This window comes from Falco rusticolus, chromosome 3 (assembly GCF_015220075.1).
Source record: "Falco rusticolus isolate bFalRus1 chromosome 3, bFalRus1.pri, whole genome shotgun sequence".
NCBI lineage: Eukaryota > Metazoa > Chordata > Aves > Falconiformes > Falconidae > Falco > Falco rusticolus.
The window spans coordinates 30,819,549-30,839,502 of record NC_051189.1 but is presented as its reverse complement, the minus strand read 5'-3'; the positions used below and the strand labels follow the sequence as shown (position 1 = coordinate 30,839,502).

The 19,954-nt window shown below is 41.4% G+C and overlaps 2 protein-coding genes across 7 annotated transcripts in view; one reads left to right on the top strand and one right to left on the bottom strand.

Annotated features, from left to right (window-relative positions):
• Positions 1-402: 402 nt before the first annotated feature.
• Positions 403-6,999, bottom strand: RBM12B (RNA binding motif protein 12B). Of its 5 annotated transcripts, none has more exons than XM_037382225.1 (3): positions 6,878-6,999; positions 3,599-3,861; positions 403-3,116 (listed from the first exon to the last, which is right to left on the bottom strand). In XM_037382225.1, exon 3 carries the CDS (start codon positions 3,086-3,088, stop codon positions 989-991), a length of 2,100 nt encoding a protein of 699 aa, XP_037238122.1. In that variant the 5' UTR covers positions 3,089-3,116; positions 3,599-3,861; positions 6,878-6,999; the 3' UTR covers positions 403-988. The 5 variants fall into 5 exon arrangements, with proteins under 5 accessions (XP_037238122.1, XP_037238121.1, XP_037238120.1 ...); XM_037382224.1 differs by having other exon boundaries at positions 403-3,741; positions 3,816-3,861; XM_037382223.1 differs by having other exon boundaries at positions 3,816-3,861.
• Positions 7,000-8,829: 1,830 nt separating this feature from the next.
• Positions 8,830-19,954, top strand: part of TMEM67 (transmembrane protein 67) — a 35,007-nt gene continuing 23,882 nt past the window's right edge. Inside the window, exons 1-9 of one of the 2 annotated variants that reach the window (XM_037380971.1) lie at positions 8,830-9,181; positions 11,164-11,252; positions 12,697-12,790; positions 14,280-14,379; positions 14,839-14,908; positions 14,999-15,073; positions 16,304-16,366; positions 18,782-18,936; positions 19,057-19,165. In XM_037380971.1, coding sequence (XP_037236868.1) covers positions 8,980-9,181; positions 11,164-11,252; positions 12,697-12,790; positions 14,280-14,379; positions 14,839-14,908; positions 14,999-15,073; positions 16,304-16,366; positions 18,782-18,936; positions 19,057-19,165 — 957 coding nt within the window. In that variant the 5' untranslated portion in view covers positions 8,830-8,979. The remainder of the gene's footprint in view (positions 9,182-11,163; positions 11,253-12,696; positions 12,791-14,279; positions 14,380-14,838; positions 14,909-14,998; positions 15,074-16,303; positions 16,367-18,781; positions 18,937-19,056; positions 19,166-19,954) is intronic. The other variant, XM_037380970.1, reaches the window with a different exon arrangement.

The window sequence follows — 19,954 nt, the reverse complement described above, 5'->3', positions numbered from 1 at the left end:
TTGTCAGCTTGGTTGCCAGTGGCAGATGTTAGTTAAAACTAATCAGAGATTGACCTGGAATGCATCCAGACATCATTAACAAGTTAATATTCATAATATGAGCATGTGGAGAATAAAACAAAGAGCACTCGGAAAGCTCAGGCTGAAGTCAGAATTCTTGATCTAATTCCAACACTCATTTTCCGCCTCGAGGTATAGCAGCAAGTGAGAACAAGAGAAAGCCTATCCAACTATTAATACAGACTTTATAGTCTTTGTAAACTACCTATTCACTGCTGTGTTGACTATCAGTTCACTCTTTCCAGAGAAAGCAGCCAGCATCATTCTCACCAAAACCCACATATGCTGAGCATAAGAGTTCAGATCATTAACTATAAAAGTTTTAAATATAAGACACACATGTAATGGCAATTTCTTTATTTAAAAAAACTTGCAAAGCAGCTAATGTGAACAGGAAACTCTTTTTTCTTCTTTTAATACGAATGCCTGCAAACACATGAAACTGAAGAAAACCTGAACAGTTTACACAAAAAAAAAAAAATTAAGCTAACTTCAGTAAGAAGTTTTATTTACTAATGCAGGTAGCACTGAAGTTCATCTATTTGAACTGTTTGTGTGGTCAATCAACCAGCACTTACATTTTTATTTGATGCAAAGTCATGAGACATGGAATTAAAGCAAACTAAAAAAAAACAAAACAAACAAAACCCAAAGCATTACAATTCCATGCCTTTATACCTTGATGTAAGACATTCAATGTCCTCCAGAATTTCTGGGCTCTTCTCTGCCACAAGAAGTAGGCACAATACAGTTCCCATACCTTAACCATACCACTATTTCAACCAAGAGCTAAACTCTGAACTAGGTATTATTTACAACCGTTGACGGAAACTGTTTCTTCTGCATCTTCCAGTAAATAAAACAGTGAAAAATAACTGTCAATACTGTCAAATCTAGAATGCTTTATTCTAGAGCATCTTTGTCTCCTTTACAGCAAGCTCAACTTAACTTTCCGTGGACCAATTGGCCTATCATTCAGTTCATTAATAGCAGCCATAGCTTCCTCATAGTTTGTCATGGCAACAATGGCATCACCCGAAGGTAATCCTTGTTCGTTGTACTGTACAGAAACCGACTCTGGTATCACTCTGTAGCCATAGAAAAAATCCAGAATCTCATTAGGAGTAGCTTTAAAAGGTAAATTTTTCAATCGAATAGGAACAACGCGTTCAGAACCACCACTGAAATTTGGATCTGGCATAAATCTTCCTTCAGGAAAACTTCCCATTTTATTATTCCCAAACTCCATTCTGCCAAAAGGTTCATTGTCACCACCAAAATCCATGAGGGGTGGCGGACCTCTAAAATCCTTAGGAGGGCACATGAAGTCCTCAGGGGGGTGCCTAAATTCAGGAGGATGCCTAAAGTTCCCAGAGGGACCAAATGAATGTGTGGGTGGCCCTTGTGGTGGCCCAGATGGTGAACCAACTGGACGGGAAAGCTCACCTCTCTCATACGGATGTGAATGACCCTGCATTTCATTTGGTGCAGACAGTGGTACAGTTACACCAAACTTCTGCATCTGTTCTTCAGATATAAGTCTTATTAATACCTCTGTTCCCAGGAATCTTCGACGATTTAAATTTTCTGCTTTCATGGCTTGTTCTTCAGATTTAAACTTCACTAATGCTTCTCCCAACCCAACTCCTTTGTCATCATAGAGCAAGTAAATATCATCTTCATCAATATCAAATCTCGCAAAGAACTTCCGCACTTCAATTTTTGACACATCAAATGGAAAATTCCTTACATAAACACACATCTTAGGGCCAGAATGACCTTCCCGATAACTTCTTTCTGGTATGGCCTGTCCAGGATGATCTCTGTCCTGTGATCTTTTCCTCTCACAAGAATCAATTATTTTCAACATTGACTTTCTTGAAATTGGAAAAATGTAAACGGGACGATTGAGAAGAACCTTTCTATGACATTCCAAAGCAGCCTGATAATCTCTCTCACTCCTTAACATCACAAAGGCATCTCTAGTCCTCCTCTGATGCTTATCCGTTAGAAGCTTGATTTGTTTGCTGCATATATCCAGATCAGGAAAAAAAGCCCTCAAATCTCTCTTCTCCAGATTAGTAGATAGATTTCTTAGGTGTATGTAATATTCTTGGTTGGGAGATGAACGAGAACGTGTTCTTTGTCTCCTTGGTGACCTTGAATGAGAACGTTTCCTTGAATGCATGTAGCCTGAACTTCTTGGAGAATGGTCTTCACACAAAAAGTCATCGATTTCATTTGGCATGTCTACCCTCCCACCATATTCAATCCACCGTTCCTCTGTAGATGGGCTAATTTCTATAAACCTCTGACCCATGTATTGTCTATGACGTTTAAGTCCTTCTAAGGCATCACCAGGCGTAGCAAATTTTACCAAGCAATCACCATTGTTTAAACCATTGCGATGCTTTATCAGTATCACTCCATCCACGTGTATCCCAGCAAGGAAAGCACGTACTTCATCTTCTGTTGCAGAGTAAGGTATACCACGTAGAAATAAGTAAAGATCATCTGGGTTAAATGGATGAGAATCCTTTCTTGACTGATAGCTTGATTTAGGTATACCTATATCACCATGTCTTGTGCCATTGGTATGGAAACCAGCCTCCGGATGATTTGGTGGACAGTAACCAGGTTTACTTATTCCCTTTGGAAAAGCCGTGACTAAATGTGGAATATCTCCAACACCTGATGCACCAGAACCGTTAGTACCTGTTCTTCTAGAGCCAGACATAGTTTCTCGTCCCCCACGGTCAAATCGTTTCCGGCTCATTTCTATGGTATTCTGCATTTCTGCCTTGCTGCTGAGAAAGAGCTCTATGCGTGAGTCCTTGATAAACCCTCCTGAACAGCTCATGGCACGCCGTGCATCTTCATCTGTTGCAAATATAATAAAAGCCTCCCCAATCTCTCCTCCAATAATATGAACACCTCCATCAGGAATATTCAATCCCAAGAAGAAACGACGAATATCTGCAGGACCCGCAACAACAGGAAGCCCCTGTAAACGGATGACTACAGCCATGCTGAGCTCAACCCACAGCAAAAATCACCTGCAGACAAAAAGGTACACATGATAGCACGTCTTTAGTACTCAGCTATTACAGTATCTTAACACTTAAGAAGCTAGAGCCTTTTAATGAATGTCCTTGTCTCAATCAAGAGAGAAGGTATCAAAAAAACCCACAAGTTCACAAGAACAAGATTAAAACAAGATTCACTCAAAGTTCATTATTCAGAACAATTAGCTACTCCACCAGCACACGTGCACAAGTCTATCAATAGTCCCTTGTCCTAAGGGCAACAAAATCCACCTAAGTCACTCCTCACCATCCATGATACCTGAAGAACACCTAAAGTCTTCCAAGGCATAGTTACTGTATGCCAGAGATCTCTGCCTAGTCCTGAGGAACAAAAAAAATCCTGTTTACTTTTGAACAGGACACTTGTGACCGTAACACAGAAAATACTTGATGATAAAAGGAGACAGGAAATAGGCTAACTATGTCACTAGAAAATGAAGTTATTCACGAACAGTGATGACTTTAGTGCTTTGACAAGTTGCTCTACCCAGTGATCAGTTCTGTTCAATAACGTTGTCTCTTTCATGTAGTCAGAGTACTAACTGCAGCAGCCACATGCACTCAGGAAAGCTTGTCCTAGTTCCCAGCCACAAGTCTGTGAGGAAAAAAAGGCCATGTGTGATCTTGTCACAATACTCAGTGAGAAGTGTTAAGCTTTTGGCAGCTTACCTGTTTCTGTTTTGAAGACCTGATAAATTCTGTAAAATCAACTTAACTGTGGAAAGAAAATGAAACATAATTAATGGCTGATATCTGTACTTCACTTTACATACTGTACTACACTGCTGCAGCTCATCCATAGCAGCAGCTAGTATTAAAGCCAAGCATGTAATGAACCCATAATTTGGGATACTATGAAGAACTCCTTCCATGTTCCAAGATGCCATGCACTGCACCTTTGTGTTTCCATTTTAGAAGCAAACGATATTCAAAATTTGCCTTCTGGAAATGACGAAAACACGATGAGATTACTTGGTCATCAATTGTGCCACACTGAACTGTTGAAATGAAACAGACTGACAGTATATCGAGGGAAAAACTCCCAATTATTTTGAGTCCTTGAAAGATGCGTAAGTCCATCTCAAGATTACAGAATGCGTCCATTCTTCTGAAATCCACCTGCTTTCAAAGTCCACTAGAGTATGCTACTCACCAGTCCAGCACTGCACCTAACAAACTGCAAAGACGATCAAATGAAAGAGCAAAAATATCCAACAAGGAGAAACCTCAGGGAGCGCTTCAGTTTACAAAGCAAACCTCAGTATTTTCTCTAGATGGTTACTACCTTTCAAGCATAAGAACAAGAATCACTTTCATACGCTGACTTAAACATATCCTCATTTTCAACATTATCTAACAACACACAATACACAGCACAGTACTCTCAGAACAAAACACAGGCTTCTGTAGCAAATGACTACATCCCTGTTAAAAAAACAAGAGCCAAACGCTCCAATGACAAGTGACTGAGAACAGCCCTTGTGTACAAACCCCTTGCTCACTAACAAACATAAAGCACTAGATCCTGATGGCAAGTTTTCCATTTATAACAGTAACTATCACTCCACCTGACTTAGCAATACAAGAGCAAAGCCCAAATTCTGTTACTGACTGATTCTACGTCACTTCTACATCAGCACTCTGTAAACACAACAAACTGAAAACAACTGCCTATTTAGTAACTTAACTAAAGATCATCTGTTCTCTGTACTTCTGTGGCGGGACGACCCCAGCCAGCAGCCAAGCACCCACACAGCTGACTGTTCACTCCCTGTCCCCACAAGCAGGACAGGGAAGAAAATAGGAAGAACGAAGTCAAGAAAACTTGTGGGTCAAGATGAGACAGTTTAATCAGTGAAGCGAAAAAAGTGAAACAAAGGAAATCACTCATCATCTCCCACAGGGTGACTGATGTCCAGCCTGCCTCTGAATAACCACCTTGGAAGCCAATAAAAAATTACCCCCAAAACATAACAAAATGATCAAACAAAAACCTTCTTCTGGCTCTACCTCAGTTTTTGTTGCTGAGCATGATGTTACATGGCATGGAATATCCCTTTGGTCAGTTTGGGTCAGCTGTCCCGGCTGTGTCCCCTCCCAGCTTCTTGCCTACTCCCAGCATAATCACCAGGGTGGCAGAACAGGGAAAAAAAAAAAGAGAAAGCCTTGACACTGTGCAAGCGCTCTTCATCCATAGCCAAAAGACTGATGTGTTGTCAACACTCTTTTAGCCACAAATCCAAAACACAGAACCATACAGGCTGCTATGAAGAATGTTAACTCCATCCCAGCCAGACCCAGTACACTTTTTAATGCATCTTCTCAACTGATGTGACGACAATGCCAAAAAGCAAGAAGAATTCAAGGGCAGAACTTTCTTATAGGACATTCGTGTCTTGAAAATCAAATCCACTGCCCTGCTACTTCATGATGTATTTAATCTGCAGTATTTCTCAATTTCACAACTCTGCATTCTTATCCCAATTTTTAAACAGCATTCAGAACAGATTTCCTCAGTATCTCTTCGGTGACAAACAGCAAGTTCTCCACGATGTACCATGGACACAACACACAGCCTTCAGTGGTGAAAACTAGACACAGTGATTCCAGATCATATTGTGATATTTAAGAAGTCCACAAACAGAAACGCAAGTTCAAATAACAAGCTTTTACTGACTGTATTTTAAACAATCAAGCATTGGTTGAAAGTGTAGACAAGCCATCCAACGATTTAAAGTGAATGACCAAAAAAAGTGACTTTTAGGATTAAAGTGCCACACAAAACTTAAGATCAGTTCATTAACTGAGCAAGAACTTCAGAGAGCAAGGACTTAAGTAACAGATTGACAATTTCATGCCACCAATTAAAAAGCACAGAAGTTTTATATTTGAACTGAGTTAACTGGAAAACAGTACTACCACAGCCTCAGAAAACTGCAAATACCATTAACACTTCACTAAAAAAAAAAAAAACCCAACTTGCAAACATTGTAGAAAGCTAAGCCTGAACTAGTGTTTTTACCACAACGTTTAGAGATTACAAAGTCTGCACGCAGTGAGCATGCAAACTAGAAAGAACACCCACAGAAATACCCCAACTATAAAACTAGACCACTGTGAGCATAACTGGTGATCAGAAGACGATTTCTCATTCTAGTCTTCAAAATAAGCTTTAAGAGTCAAAGGAAGTTGTTGCTAAGGTAGTTTCCACATCGCAGAAGGAAGGGGCGAGTGAGCTCCGCAGCAGGGCCCGCTAACACGCCCGGCTCGGGCACGGCGCCGCTTCCGAGCGCGGCGAGCTGGAGAACGCCAGGCAGCCGCCCCGCCGCCGCCACAGCCCACGGCGCCCCGAGCACCGACGGCGCGGCACAGGCCCGGAAGGGGCCAGCGGGCCAAGCCCAGGGCGGCGGGAAGGGGAACAGGGAGGGAGGGAGGGGAGCGGGCTGAGGGAAGGCCGCCACACGGCCCGGACCGCCAAAAGCCGCGTGTGATCCGACCCCGCGGCGGAGCCCGGCCTCCCCACGGCACCGGGACGGGGCTGCAGGGAGGCGCTGGGGAGAAGGGTGAGGGGCAGCCGGGCGGCATGAGGAGGCCGTGGCCCGGGGAACGGCCGCGCAGCGGTTCCGCGACGGCCGGGCTGCCGAGAACCGGCTCACGGCGCATACCCCGCGCCCCCGGCCACACGCAGCGCCCCGGAGAGCCGGGCATTCTCCCTCACGCCATCCACCCACCGGACACGCCACTAGGACAGGCTCCGCGCCGAGCCCCGCTCGCCGCCGTTCCCAGCACAGCACCACCAAGATGGCGTCCCCCGTCGCTTCCCCCCACAACACTCCGAGCAGCGGCTGAACTGCGCCGGCGCCTCCCCCTCGCCCCTACGGTGGAAGGCGCACGAGTCCTTCCGGCCCGCTCTCGGCACGCGGCGCGGCGCATGCTCGGAGCACACGGAACCTCCGGACGCCGCCGGGAGGCGGGGCGGGACCCCCCGCGTGCGCGCACGCGCGGTCTCTCGCCCGGCCCTTCTCAGTGCGCGTGCGCGGCCCGTTGGCGCGCGGTGGGCTCGGCGCCGGCGGGGGGGCGCGCGCCGGCTGTCTGCATGCGCTGTCGGGCCGGCCTCGGTCCGTGCGGTGGCCGTGTAAAAGCGAAGTGTGCGCAGGGGACGGTGTCGCTTAGATTACTGTTGATTGGGCGTGTTAAGCGTGGTTTGCAGTCCCTCGTTTCCGTTAGTCCTAGCGGCTGGCCGGCTGAAGAAGAGGGGCGGGAGGAAGGCAGGCCTGGTGCGGCCAGCGCTGACTGGCCTGAGCCGGTGGGTGCCTCAGGCGCCGAGGGGCTCTGCCCGAGAGTACGGAGATGCTGTGTAACCTAGCTCAGGGCCGGCTCGAGTCGGGGTTCTGGGAGGAAAGGCAGGCAGGCTGTGAAGGGGGGAAGAGGAGAGGTGTAGGGCCACATATGTGGGAGGACAGGGGCAGGCTACTTTGGTTGTGCAAGCAGGGTAGTTAGTTTATCCTGGTGTTTATCCCACTTGACTTTCCCTGTCTTTTACATATTCTCCCCTGTATTTCTAGACATATTCTATACCTGTCTGCTCCATTTTTGAGAGTCAAAAATCTGTATTATTTATGGTTGGCCTTTAATAACTTGTTCAACCTAGCAGCAGGAACCTGATGAGGAAAAAAGCATTTGGTGATAAGTATATAGGCGTCCAAGCAATGCTACTACAGAGAATTGCAATAGTTAGGCAATTGGTGTCAACAAAACGGGGAATAAAAACACCACCAATGTAGCATTAAGAAGCAGGCACTCCTTTATTGCAGCACTGGATGCTCAGGGGATCACTGCACCTAATGTGCATGCCATGTTTCACTCAAGCAGGATTATATGGTCCACGCATATGTTTGTGCATTATGTTTCTCATAAAAATCACACATATTCATTCAATAGGCCCCTTATAGGTGTTTTAGAGTCATCTAAGGGGTCTGAAACAATAGTCAACTCTATAGTTACAGCTGACCAAACACTGAACCTCAATTTACTTCCCTTATATGGCTGTCCATGTTTGTTTCATTAGTTACCTTTACAGCAGTCTCCTCAGCTACCCTACAGTCTCCTCAGCGACCGTAAGTTTTAGACGACTCTTTTTGTCCTTGATACGAAATTACACAGCTAAGGTCGGTTAGCAGTCTCTCCGTAGTGATCATACTGAAACAAGCGGCAATGCATAATATAGGAATATAGCTGCAGAACTAAAACAAACTATAATACATGGTAATGTTAGCACACAGGAAAGGGGCAGCGAGGAGTAACTAAAATCCAGGACATGAAGTGCCCTGCAAAGGTTTGGTAATGTTTGAGGGAATGTGAACAAGAGCATCCCGGCAGGTGAAAAAGGTAAAGGGAAGTGACTCTGGCTGTGCATCCATTCCGCTAGGCATTTTGTGTGCTTGCCCTGTTACCGCTTTCCTCTCAGGGCAAAATAACATGAACATATAAACTTGCGTTATACATTGTGTAACAGTTTTAGAGATCAGGGACCAGTAAGTGCAAACTAGACCGCTCTCTTGTCTCGATTGTTTGTTCCCACTGGTCTCGTCCAGCTCCATGTTCTAACACAAGCCGAACAAAGCCCTCCTCGCCGCACCTCTGTTTCCAGCTGCTCCATCCCTGCCGCTCCCCGGCCCCGCCCGCGTCCCCCTCCGTGGCCGACACTGCCAGCCCGCCCCGGCGCTGCTGCCCCCCGGCCACGAACGCTTTGCCTCCCGCGGCGGGCCCCTGCCGCTTGCCGTACGAGCGGCCGCGGGCCAAGGAGGGCGGCCGGGGGCAGCCCGCGGTAGCCATGGCGACTCCGGGGCGCCGGGGCGCCGCCGCGCTGCTGCTGCTGCCGGTGCTGGCGCTGGCCCTGGCGGTGCTGCCGCCGCCGGCCCGCGGCTTCTCCCTCCCGCTGCAGCGGCCCGCCGACTGCGGCGACTCCCACTACTTCGACGTCTCCCGCCTGGCCTGCGGGCCCTGCGGGGCCCACCAGCGACAGAGCGCCGGCGGTGAGCGACCCGGCCCTGCGGCGCGGGGGAGGCGGGCGGCCCGGGCGCGGGGCCGGCGGGCATCGCGCAGCTCCGCGATGGAACAGGCAGCGGGGGGGGCAGAGTCGGGGCTCGGGTGTTGGCGGTGGCGGTAGGACCCCTCCCGCGAAGCCTTCAGCGCCCACAGCACAGCCATGCCCGTGTCCGAGGCGCATCCCAGGGAACCCTCCGCTGACCTGATTTTATAATCTTTCATGCCTCGGGCGCTTGAGTAGCTATAAGTACTCACGTTTTCACCAGCAGAATTCTATAGGGCCCCGAATTTATGTTATCGAACACTGCAATAACTTGAAACTCCTTGTCAACGCATGGATGTCTGAGATGTCTAGTGCCCGAGCCCCTCGGCAGTGCCCGGACTCATCCAAGGCCCACGTGGGAGCTCCAAGCATACGCTATGCACTTCGACTGCACTAAATGAAAAATACAGATGGTTGTTTGCTTTCTTTGGGAGATACGGTGGTATGGTAGTGTCCATCTTTTATAAATACGCAGTCCACGAGAAGTGGGAGTCAAGTGCTGTCTTTACAGAAACAAATAGAAGACTAAGCCCCAACAGCACTGTCTCCAGAACCGGTCAGATGCAGTGATCCGGATGGCTGCGTTAACAGCTGCTGCGTAAAAGCTTGTTGCCTCTTCCACCACCATCGTGTTATCTTAAAAACAGCAACTCCATAGTTTACTTGCAGAAAAAATGCACCGTAGTAGTTTTCAGACTCCCTGATAATGTGGGTATCTAGATCCGTATCACCTTTTTAGGCTTGAATCCTCCTTTCTGTAACTCAAGGGCATCAAGGAGAGAGAAATTCCAGGGAGAGATTAAGGATTTTTTTTTTTTCCACAGCATATGACTGGAGTAGCATAGGTAGCTGCCACTCAGTCTGCTGTTTGCATCCTGTCCAAATTTCATTGCACAAGTCTGCCCATGCACTCCATGGCTAGGCTCATCACTATGGATTCTGCTTTCAAGTAACATGCCTAAAAATTTAGGTATCACCAGTGAATGTCACAACTCAAGTCTCTTCATTGATCTAATCCTATTGGGCTTTTTTTTCTATATAGATAAGTATGAATGGTTGATCATTTTGACAAATGTTATTTCTGTAAAACTGGTTTCATGAGGATGTACTCTAAGGTTATAAAACTTTCCAAATAATTTTACATTATTTTTACATGCACAGTTCAATAAGCTTAAATAATAATAAATACGATTTATTAGTGCATAGAATAAATTTTGGATTGTAGTATGTGTCTAAAAGTATGGAGAGAGGTCCCTGACAGTGAGACTGGAAACATTTCTGAAAAAGAAGTTGTTGAGCACTAGCAGATGTGTGCAGTGATGTGCCATGAAAGTAGTGTGTATTTTAATTTCATCCTAAATGTTAACTATCTTCTGTTACTCACTGAAAACCATTCAGTATAAAGCTTGATCCTCATCCGCAATTTTAAAAGCTTTGAGTTTAAAATAGCTTTACAAACAACAGTTATATTTTGAAAAACTTTTGCATATAAACTTGTTTTATTTGTAGGGCTGACTTCATATTCATAAAAACTGTACTCAAACATAATGCTGGTGTTGTAGAGAGGATGGGCTAAGAATGGCACTGTGGGAAGATTTAGAGGGAGAGATTATTTCTGTTATTAGACCAACTGAGTCAGTTTAGTTTAAAAAAACCCAGAAAACCGCAAGCTCTGGATTCCTGTTCTGCCCCGGTGTATCAGTCAGCCTAGTAACATTTTCCTAAAACATTTTTGTACAAACTGTAACGTGAACATTTTTAAAAAAGCAAGGTGATTCTCATACACATCTCAGGTACTTTATTTGTCTGTCTAATAATCTATATTGATCTCTCGGGAACAATAGCAGTTGTTCTTGGTATTCTCTGAGGGGGAAAAAAAAGGTCAGTTTTATATAGATTGAAAGTGCATTTGTGTTTTTTCTTCAGGTACTTCATGTGTATGTCAGCCAGGATACAGGATGGTTTCTAGTAATGGAGGGTCCTCCCTTGTTTGTGAAAAATGCCCAGAAAGTATGGTAAGTATTGAAGTTTTCATACTTTGCCATAATAATAATGCTTTTTTAATTTTAAATTTCCACCTGAAGTTATTTTTCATTAATTTAGAATTATTTTACATAATAGTCTTTGCTTGAGAATTCTTAAAACCATGCTTATAGGTAGCAATTTTTATCTTTTTAGCAATGTTTATTACTCCTATTTTGCAGGCATTTTTTCATTACAAATTTGACCCCACAGACAAAATAAGAGTATTTAAAATGTTTAATTTCCTTCCACTGCTTTTCTTTTCTGCTTCATGTTATGTTATCCTTGCCAGGAGATCACTGTTTTATAGAATGCCAAAGATGCTTTTCAGCTCATAAGTATCTTATTTATTTATATAAATTCTATTATTGTAATATTTAGGCTATATCTTCATAGGCCCTGATAGTTTATCTTTTTACTTCAAAGTGAGCTGTTGCTATTGTATTAATTTAATTATATATATATTTGTAGTTTGGTCAGTTCTTTCTACCTTTCTTGACAAATAAAGCCATAATTTTGGGTCATATTCACAGCATTGAGTCAGAGGCACCAGGCTTACACAGCTTTTTCCCACTGTAGTAAATAGAGAAATAATTGTTCTCCAGCAAAAACTTTTCAGGGTAAAAACCTTCCTGAATACTTCTTTCTCTCCAGTAACTGTAGAAGACCTCTCAAGAGACCAGCTTAGTTGTGTAAAGTGTTCAATGGGTAATGGGTAATTAGGTGATTTCCCTCTTCTTTCCATCTTCTTGCTAGTTAGACAAAGACATTGACAAATATCCACTGCTGTTTTGGTCATTCTGCTATTTCTTTGTCTTTCCTGTAATGGTGGCATTTGCCTTTGATCCTATGGCAAGGCTTATGCAATATAAAGTTATGATAGCGGAGAAGGGAATAACACCAGTATCACCTGAGGATGAGCAGTTATCTTTGTTTTCCTCATTGGTTTTGATCTGTAGTGCAGCGATTTCATAGTATAAAATAAGTGTGGATGTGAACTCTTTGGGTATGTGCAAAATTCCATGCAGTTACATAAGCTGCTTCACTTAAAACTCCCTCATTTCCTTTACTTCTGTATATTTATATGCAAATGTCTATTTATGTATTGTTACATTTGTTGATATTTTTTTTCCAGTGTAGAACCTCTATATCTTTTTTTAAACCTTCCACTTTTAATCAACTCTAACCTTCACTAAAGGATGTTAGCTAATGGGTTCAGAAAAACTTAACACTCTTTTTTAGTTTATGTCTGCACAGGAGTTACTTTTGCCAGGTTGTTCAGCTCTTTTTCTTTTTCCTTTAAAAGTTTTATTAATGTTATCAGTGTTGTATCTGCACACATTTTCTTGTAAATAATATCTGGATCGGGCATTCTTCACAGATATTGGATGATGTCTATATTTTTGATAATTGTAATAGTTTTGCATTTTATTTTAGAGTGGAGTTACTCAAGATGGGTGGAATTGTATTATTTGCCCTAAAGGCCTAACTCCAGAAGGAAAGTGTAAATGCCTCAATAATGAAATATTAGGTAAGAAATACATGCAAGTTACAAAGTATTAGTGCTTGGTTTAGATATTTGAGTTTATTAAGACATGATTTCCTCTTAAATAAGAAAGGAAATTTATGGTATGTTTACATACATAATGTAAAATTTCAACATACCTCTTGATCTTAAACCTCATTCCTGAAAGTCAATAGGGAAATATGTACCATTGTTCATTGCAATAAAAACTATTATGCAAACATTCAAAAGATCAGTACTGGTGTATCACTTCCTTTAAGCTCATTGGCCTGGGTGGAGGCATTAAAATTGGAATAAAACCAATGCCAGTAGCAACTAAGAAAAAACATTAAAATGTTTTGAAGTATATAGTATGTAATGTATTTCACAGTACAGGAATTACACATATATGAGTAGATGGAACAGAACAGCCTGAGCAAGCCAAGCCAACTAGTGTGGATTAGTACCAGTGGATTTCATGCTTCCCTGAGACACTTGTCTGTATCTGTGATTGCCTGTGACATGCTTCCCTGTATCTGTGCCTCTTACTTCATGCTCTCTAATAGTTGCAGGTGAATTTCAGTAGATACAGGAACTTAATTTTAATGTTAATTTTAGTGCCTGTTTTAACTATATTTTTGCCTATCTTGCATAGTAAAAAACTAAGAGCAAAGTATAATTTTCATCAAGGGCATAGAACAAAAAAGCTTTTGGGAGTCTGAGTTTTCATTATTTTCAAAGACACAGGATGGGAAACACTTCCCATGTGCCTGCTATTCTTTGAATAAGTATTAATAACATCCACTTGGTTACATTTCTGCCAGAGGATACTGCAGAATCACTGTTTTCCAGATAATAAATTTTAAAATTTCCTAGGAATCTGTAGAAGATTGAATACCAATCATCTCCCTTAAATGTTATGGGAGTTAAAAAGTACATTCCGATCCATTATGCTAAAATATTGAGAGCAAAGCTGATTCTGTAATTATACAAGAAGACAGAACACTGTAATTCTTTTGATTCTCTTTGTATCCTTTTTTTCATAAGGATATATAATTAGACTTGAAATCACTTGCCCAATAATTTAATTGCTGGAAGATGCAGTTTTGAAACTCTGAATTTGTGTCATTTGCATTAATCATTTCAGAGGAAAATGAAACTACTTTTTCCATTGATTTGTAAACTTGATGTTTTCAGTTTTAGCTTTACAGTGAAGCTGCGGTTTGAAATTTTCTTTAGAACAGATAACAAAGGAATAGCAAAACTGGACATGAATTAATGCATTCCCATTAAAAATAAACTGCATTTGCATAGCTATAAACAATGCACGTATTCATATATGAATGTCCATTTATAGTGGATGTTATTTGCAATTTGTGCTCTTGATTTTCTTTAAAATAAAATATTTGCATTATTTTAGATCTGCAGAGACTTTATTTTTTCACGCTTTTGTTAACCTGTGTGACATACTGTGAATCATGCAATTTTATCACAGCTGCTTTTCTCTTCCACTTAGTGGAAAGAAGTATCGATGGCATTTTGCTTAATGAAGCATTATGCGTACATTGTAATGGAAGTGAGCAATCATTCTCTGCTTCAGATGGGTCAGGAAATAGGTGAGTATTCTTTGCCTTTGAGATGATAAATTTCAACCTGTCATGTTCTGTTTAAATGGAATATTCTTGAGGAACACTCTGTATCTTTGGGATGACAGTTTTAAAAGCAGTGAATTGGAAATCCTTAACCCCATACCAAACTGTGTTTTGTGTTCACTGAAGCCCTTCTATGATCAGCAGCTTGGTTTGGTTGGTTGGTTGGTTGGTTTGCTTTGGTTTGCTTTAGTGTGACTAAAAAGCAGGCTTTGGATTGGAAACAGAAACAGAATTCTTGTTTTGATAATTATTTCTTTTCTTCTTCACTGACAGTAAATAAAAATCGGTAATGTCTTTCGGATTTCAGTTTGGACTAGTGAGGATGCTAACTGTGTTATCAGGCATACTGTGTAATCAGTTTTCACTAAGTACTAAATCTCATACTTAACTACATTTTAAGTTCATCATGTTTGTGATCCATAGGTGTGTAAGATGTGAACAAACATTCATCAATGTAAGCAAGTATTGTGAGTGCAGCAGTCCAAACATTTTAGTAAGTATAATAATGCTTATTGTGTTGAAGCTCAGAAAAAGATGTTGACAAGTGTATAAATTTCCATTTTTAAATTTTTTTCTTTTTCAGACTGGGGGATTGTGTTTCAGTGCTACTGAAAGTTTACCCCCAAAGGGAGTTGCAACTGTTCGTTTTGCACAGCTAGTAAGTGTGTTCATTCTAAAACATTTTTAAGCAATCTCATTATTTACTTTCAGGAAGTCTTTTAAATTCCATTCCTGAAAAACAAAGGTGGTGGTTTGTCATCTGATCACAGTGATTGCAAGGTAATTTGCATCAAGATAGAGTGTAAACAGGTAGACCGGGCAAGCATTGTGCTAATGGGATATGTTTAAGAAAGTTCATGCCCTCTTGGGAACTGAAAAACAGTTGAAACATTAACTTAGTATCAAAACAAGTAACTTGTGGTCTATTGTATTAATTGTATGTATTCAAAACCACACTCTTGTATCACAAAAACATGCTGAAGAATTCATGCGGGCCTCTGGGCTCTTTTTTTCTTTTTTTTTAATATGTAAACTTGTTCATATAAAATATTTGAAAGAAGGTAGGAGGATTGAAAGGACTTTTTTGGTTGTCAGACAGTTACAGCTGATAGAAGAAAATGGACATCTATAAAATTTGAGGTTGTGTATGAAATTGCTGAACTCTTTGAATTGGTTAATTAATTAAAATATGTTCTATTTAGAAGAATGAAGGTGTTTTCATTGTTTTATCAATTGAACTTTTATTAGTTGTGAAATCTGTTGTAAGTTAGGACCGTTTTCCAAGTAGTTCCAAGTTCAGGAAATGCTATGTGGCTAATAAACGTAGTTTGTTTTTAAATGAATTAATGTTGAAGGCTACTGCTTGAAAGAAAGTCTTCACTTTTCCTGATAGCATATATTGGTCTTGCTTTCTGAAAATGCCATCTTCTAAATAACATTTTATTGAAAACATGTCTTTTCAGTTGCTTACAGTATGTACGCAAGCTATGTTTAGTTCAAATACAGGTAGTTATAAAAAGCAGGTTGTGAAATAATTCATTTGGCAAATTTGGTCCTGAGTTAAATTTACCACCAAGTAAACACCTTACCCTTGAAATCACTAGTATTTCAGTTCTGCAGTAAAGAAAACTCCTTTGTTACAGAATCCATATTCAAAACTTAAGTACTTCTGCTCTTGTTCTATGTATTTTTTCTGACCTGTTGAAGTGAAAGAAATAACTGCATTGTGGTTGTGCTTCGAACTGAGCTGGTTTGATTGAGACATTTACAAAGGATAGAAAGCTCTTAGAATAAATAAGTAGCATCTTTTAGCTTTCATAGTTTTCCAGACTGTTATGTTATGGACAAATTGTTCTGAACAGACAGTGAAGCAGTTCCTTATTTACAGGGTATAACACTGACATCAGCGTGGTTCCTGAAAAACTTGCAGTCCTCAGCCTCTGCCTGTTGGGTGAGTTTCATTAATGTTTGCAGTTTGCTTTTTAATACAGAAGTGAAACGCTGTATAAAAGCATGGCACTTTAATTTTTGGAAGTTAGCTTGCTTATTTTTAAAGAATCTTATTTTGAGATGACAGTAGATAAGAAAGAAATGCATATACAGAATGTTTAGAAAGAGTGTTAAGCACTAGTTAATGTTAATGCAAGCCTCCAGGGTTGGAATCTTCACAAGGTGAATGGTGTTAAGGAAAAAATCCTGCAAGTCAGTACATATGTGAACTGTTATTATGTATATCCAGTAAGGAATCACTCAGAAATTTAACTTCTTACATATTCAGTATTGATTGGCAACTGATCTTTAGCTCTTACTTGGCTTTCAGTAACTCATTTTGTTTTGTGATGAAGAAGGAAAACCATAGAGCCATCCTCTTTAGCTTTCCTTTACTTTATGTATGCAAAAACTATTTACCATTATGTTGCTCTGAGTGGCAGTAACCATGGGCGGAAGAGTGGTTGCAGCAACAGAATCATGCACACTTCTGAAGAGGATATGCCTCTGCTGCCTCCTTACCAACTCTGTTATCCCACATCCTCGTTTCTCTTCCATATTCCTCTCCTCAAAATCAGTTTTTAGATTCTCAGGCCCTAATTTTTATCCCAGTCTGTCATGACCCAAAGGGTTACCTGGCCTGCAGATGTATGAAGACCACAACAGTGGATTTGCTGAATTCCATAATACACAAGCACACAGTGTCTTTATTTCCTATCTTTTGTTATTACAGATTAGTACAAATTACTCCGAGTAAAATGAGTCTACGTACAGTTAATAAAGCACATATATATGTATTCCAATGGTAGCAGCAATCAATAGTAGCAGCAAGCATATATTTAAATATTACAAGTTACTACAGGATTATCACTAGTAAAGCAGTGAATATACTTATGATCAGTTACCTGTATGCATGCCTATGTGTATATATTATTCAAAATAGTACCAGTACAGTACTCACCAAACTGCTCCCAGGAGTGGGGCCTCAAAACTGATGACAGATGAAGTCTCGCTTCAAAGATGATCAATGTCACAGAGCCTGGAGTCAGCAAGGCATCCCCAGGGACAGTCTGGTAACCTGCCTAGGAGAGCTCATAGAAAAGTTTGTGCAGGGGTTTATTTCTGTGTGTGTGTGTTGGGGGGGTGGGGGGGCAGGGAGGGACAGGACACAGACTCACTCTCCGTTTGGGGTAAAAAGTAAATCATTTTTATGTCACAGAGACATAAGGCAGTGTAGGAAAGCACCACCTGGAGCAGCCAATAGATGATATTTTATATTCTTTCAGAACAGTTTTTATTTTTCCAGACTGTTTTTCTGCTCTTTCAGCTGGAACAGCCAATAGCAGCTGCCAATTCCTACTTTCTGAGAATGTTTTCCTTCTTTTCCAGACTATTTTTCACCTTTCCAGATGATAAGTTGCTGTTATAGTTCCTTGGTTTTGTGCTTATTGATGGTATCTCAGGCTGTCCCTGGTCTTTAGGCACCCAGCTGCACTTCTCAGGGATGTTTCTGACTCCCAGCCCTGGTTCCCACACTGGCAGTTCCCAGGCTGTCAGGCATTCTTTCTATCAGTATTTCAGCAGACTTCTGTTCCGTGTTTTCACAGATCACCTTTGTGGCTGCTCCCATCACCATCTCATAAAATACAGCCCTGAGATGTATTCTTCTACTTATCCCATTCTTTTTTACAAACTGAGACTCTCCTCATCACTTATATCAGTTTATCCCGTTTGTCTGCCTCAGCATGCTCAGCTCTTCAGAGGTGCTGCCTGAATGCAATGTGCGACACCAGTCTGACTCACACAAAGGCAATACGTTGTGGCAGTTAATGCTGGTACAGTGATCGCCGCACACAGATGCCAGGCATCATTTCTGCCTATCACATGGAAGTGATTTCTTTGCCAAAATTGAGCAGTGGTATAAATACAACATAGTTTAGGAACAGCAGAATAGAAAAAAAGTACTAAAACTGAAAAGAAGATATTTACGATACAGGCAACTACAGTTGTCGGTCTTAGGTCTTTGGTGGAGTCATCTTTGTCATAAGGCCTGAATGGTGTTAAACATTTTGATTCTTACTTAGTTTTCTAAATGCAGATTTTGACATTTCTGTCACGTCATACCATCTAGCTGATGCAACTAAAATAGATTGAAAAAGTGAGCACGTTGATTTCATGCTGCCATCTGCAGACCTATAAAAACATGGAACCTGAATAGCTGGAAGAAAATATTAGAAGTTGACAATGCAAAATTACTTTCAAGTAAAAATGAGGGTTTAGGAGTGGCTTATTAAAAGATGACATTAATTTTATGACTGCCTCACAAAAGGAGGGGTAAATAAATCCTTCTCTGTGTTCTTGTATTTCTCCACTGCAGTTGTACTCTAATCTAACAGCATGCCAAGCTCTTGGAAATATGTGTGTGATGAATATGAATTCATTGAGTTCTTCAATTACTGATGCCTGTGGTTTATTTCAATATATTTATGTCAATACAGCAAGGCTAGGCACTGCTCATTCAATAGCCTTCTGGTAAGTTGCCTTTTCCATAAGTTCCAATCTTTAATAGTGTTGTATGGAAGTTATTATTCTAAATGTTCTTTGATGAAAAACATTATGTTTCTTTAGAGAAAACATTGTAATTCTTTTCAGGAGGCATAATCTTCCATGGCTATATTATGGTGATCAACCAGGATTAGCATCCCAAGTGCTTGAGACAAATAATTTCCCTACAATCTTCAGTTTTAAAGGAACAGATAAGGTAGGTGTTGGGTAGTAGGCGTGGGGAAGCAGACATTAGAAAGAGGTAAAAATCACATAAAGAGGTTTAGATTTATTACAGGTGTGGCTCTACTAAAGATAATTTTTAGGCAGTTAGCGTAACAAAATTCAGTGTGAGATCTTATGGAAGAGGAAGGAAATATTTATATAAAATATCTCTAGGTAAGATGATTTTACTGACTTAAACTCACTCACATATTTGCTTTGCTCATGCTGTCATACCCACGTTCTCGTAAGGCCAAGATGTGCTTGCTTGAGTGGCCTGACCAGGATCTATTGTGTGTGACACAAGGAACAAGGGATGCCAACTACTGAGTCCTCATTGTGTCCCCAGAGGTTCTTCTGGGCTGGCAGTGATGAACTAGGAATTAGACAAATCTTTTATACCCCTTAGGAGTTAATAGTTGTTTTGGCATTGTCCTTTGCTTCAGAGTCTTGTTTACTTCAGTCTCCATAAATCTGAGGCTAAAGTTGGTCTTTTTCCCTTATTTTAAATACATACATGCTTTTGTCAGTTTTCCTGGTGAGCTAATTGGAAAAACAGGGGTATATGTGACATGCTGTAATTTTGCTGCCATTCTCCTGGTGCCAAAGTGGAGGGTCTTTTGCTGACAAGTTGTCTGTTCTGGTTTTATCACAACCCATTTCTCACCTTTATTGCTGGGAACAGTGTTCTTCATTACTGCTATGTGGTGTTTAACCCTTAACCCTTTCTTTGTGTTGCTTCTGATGCTTACTTTTGGTCCCTACTTCATTTATACCACCCATA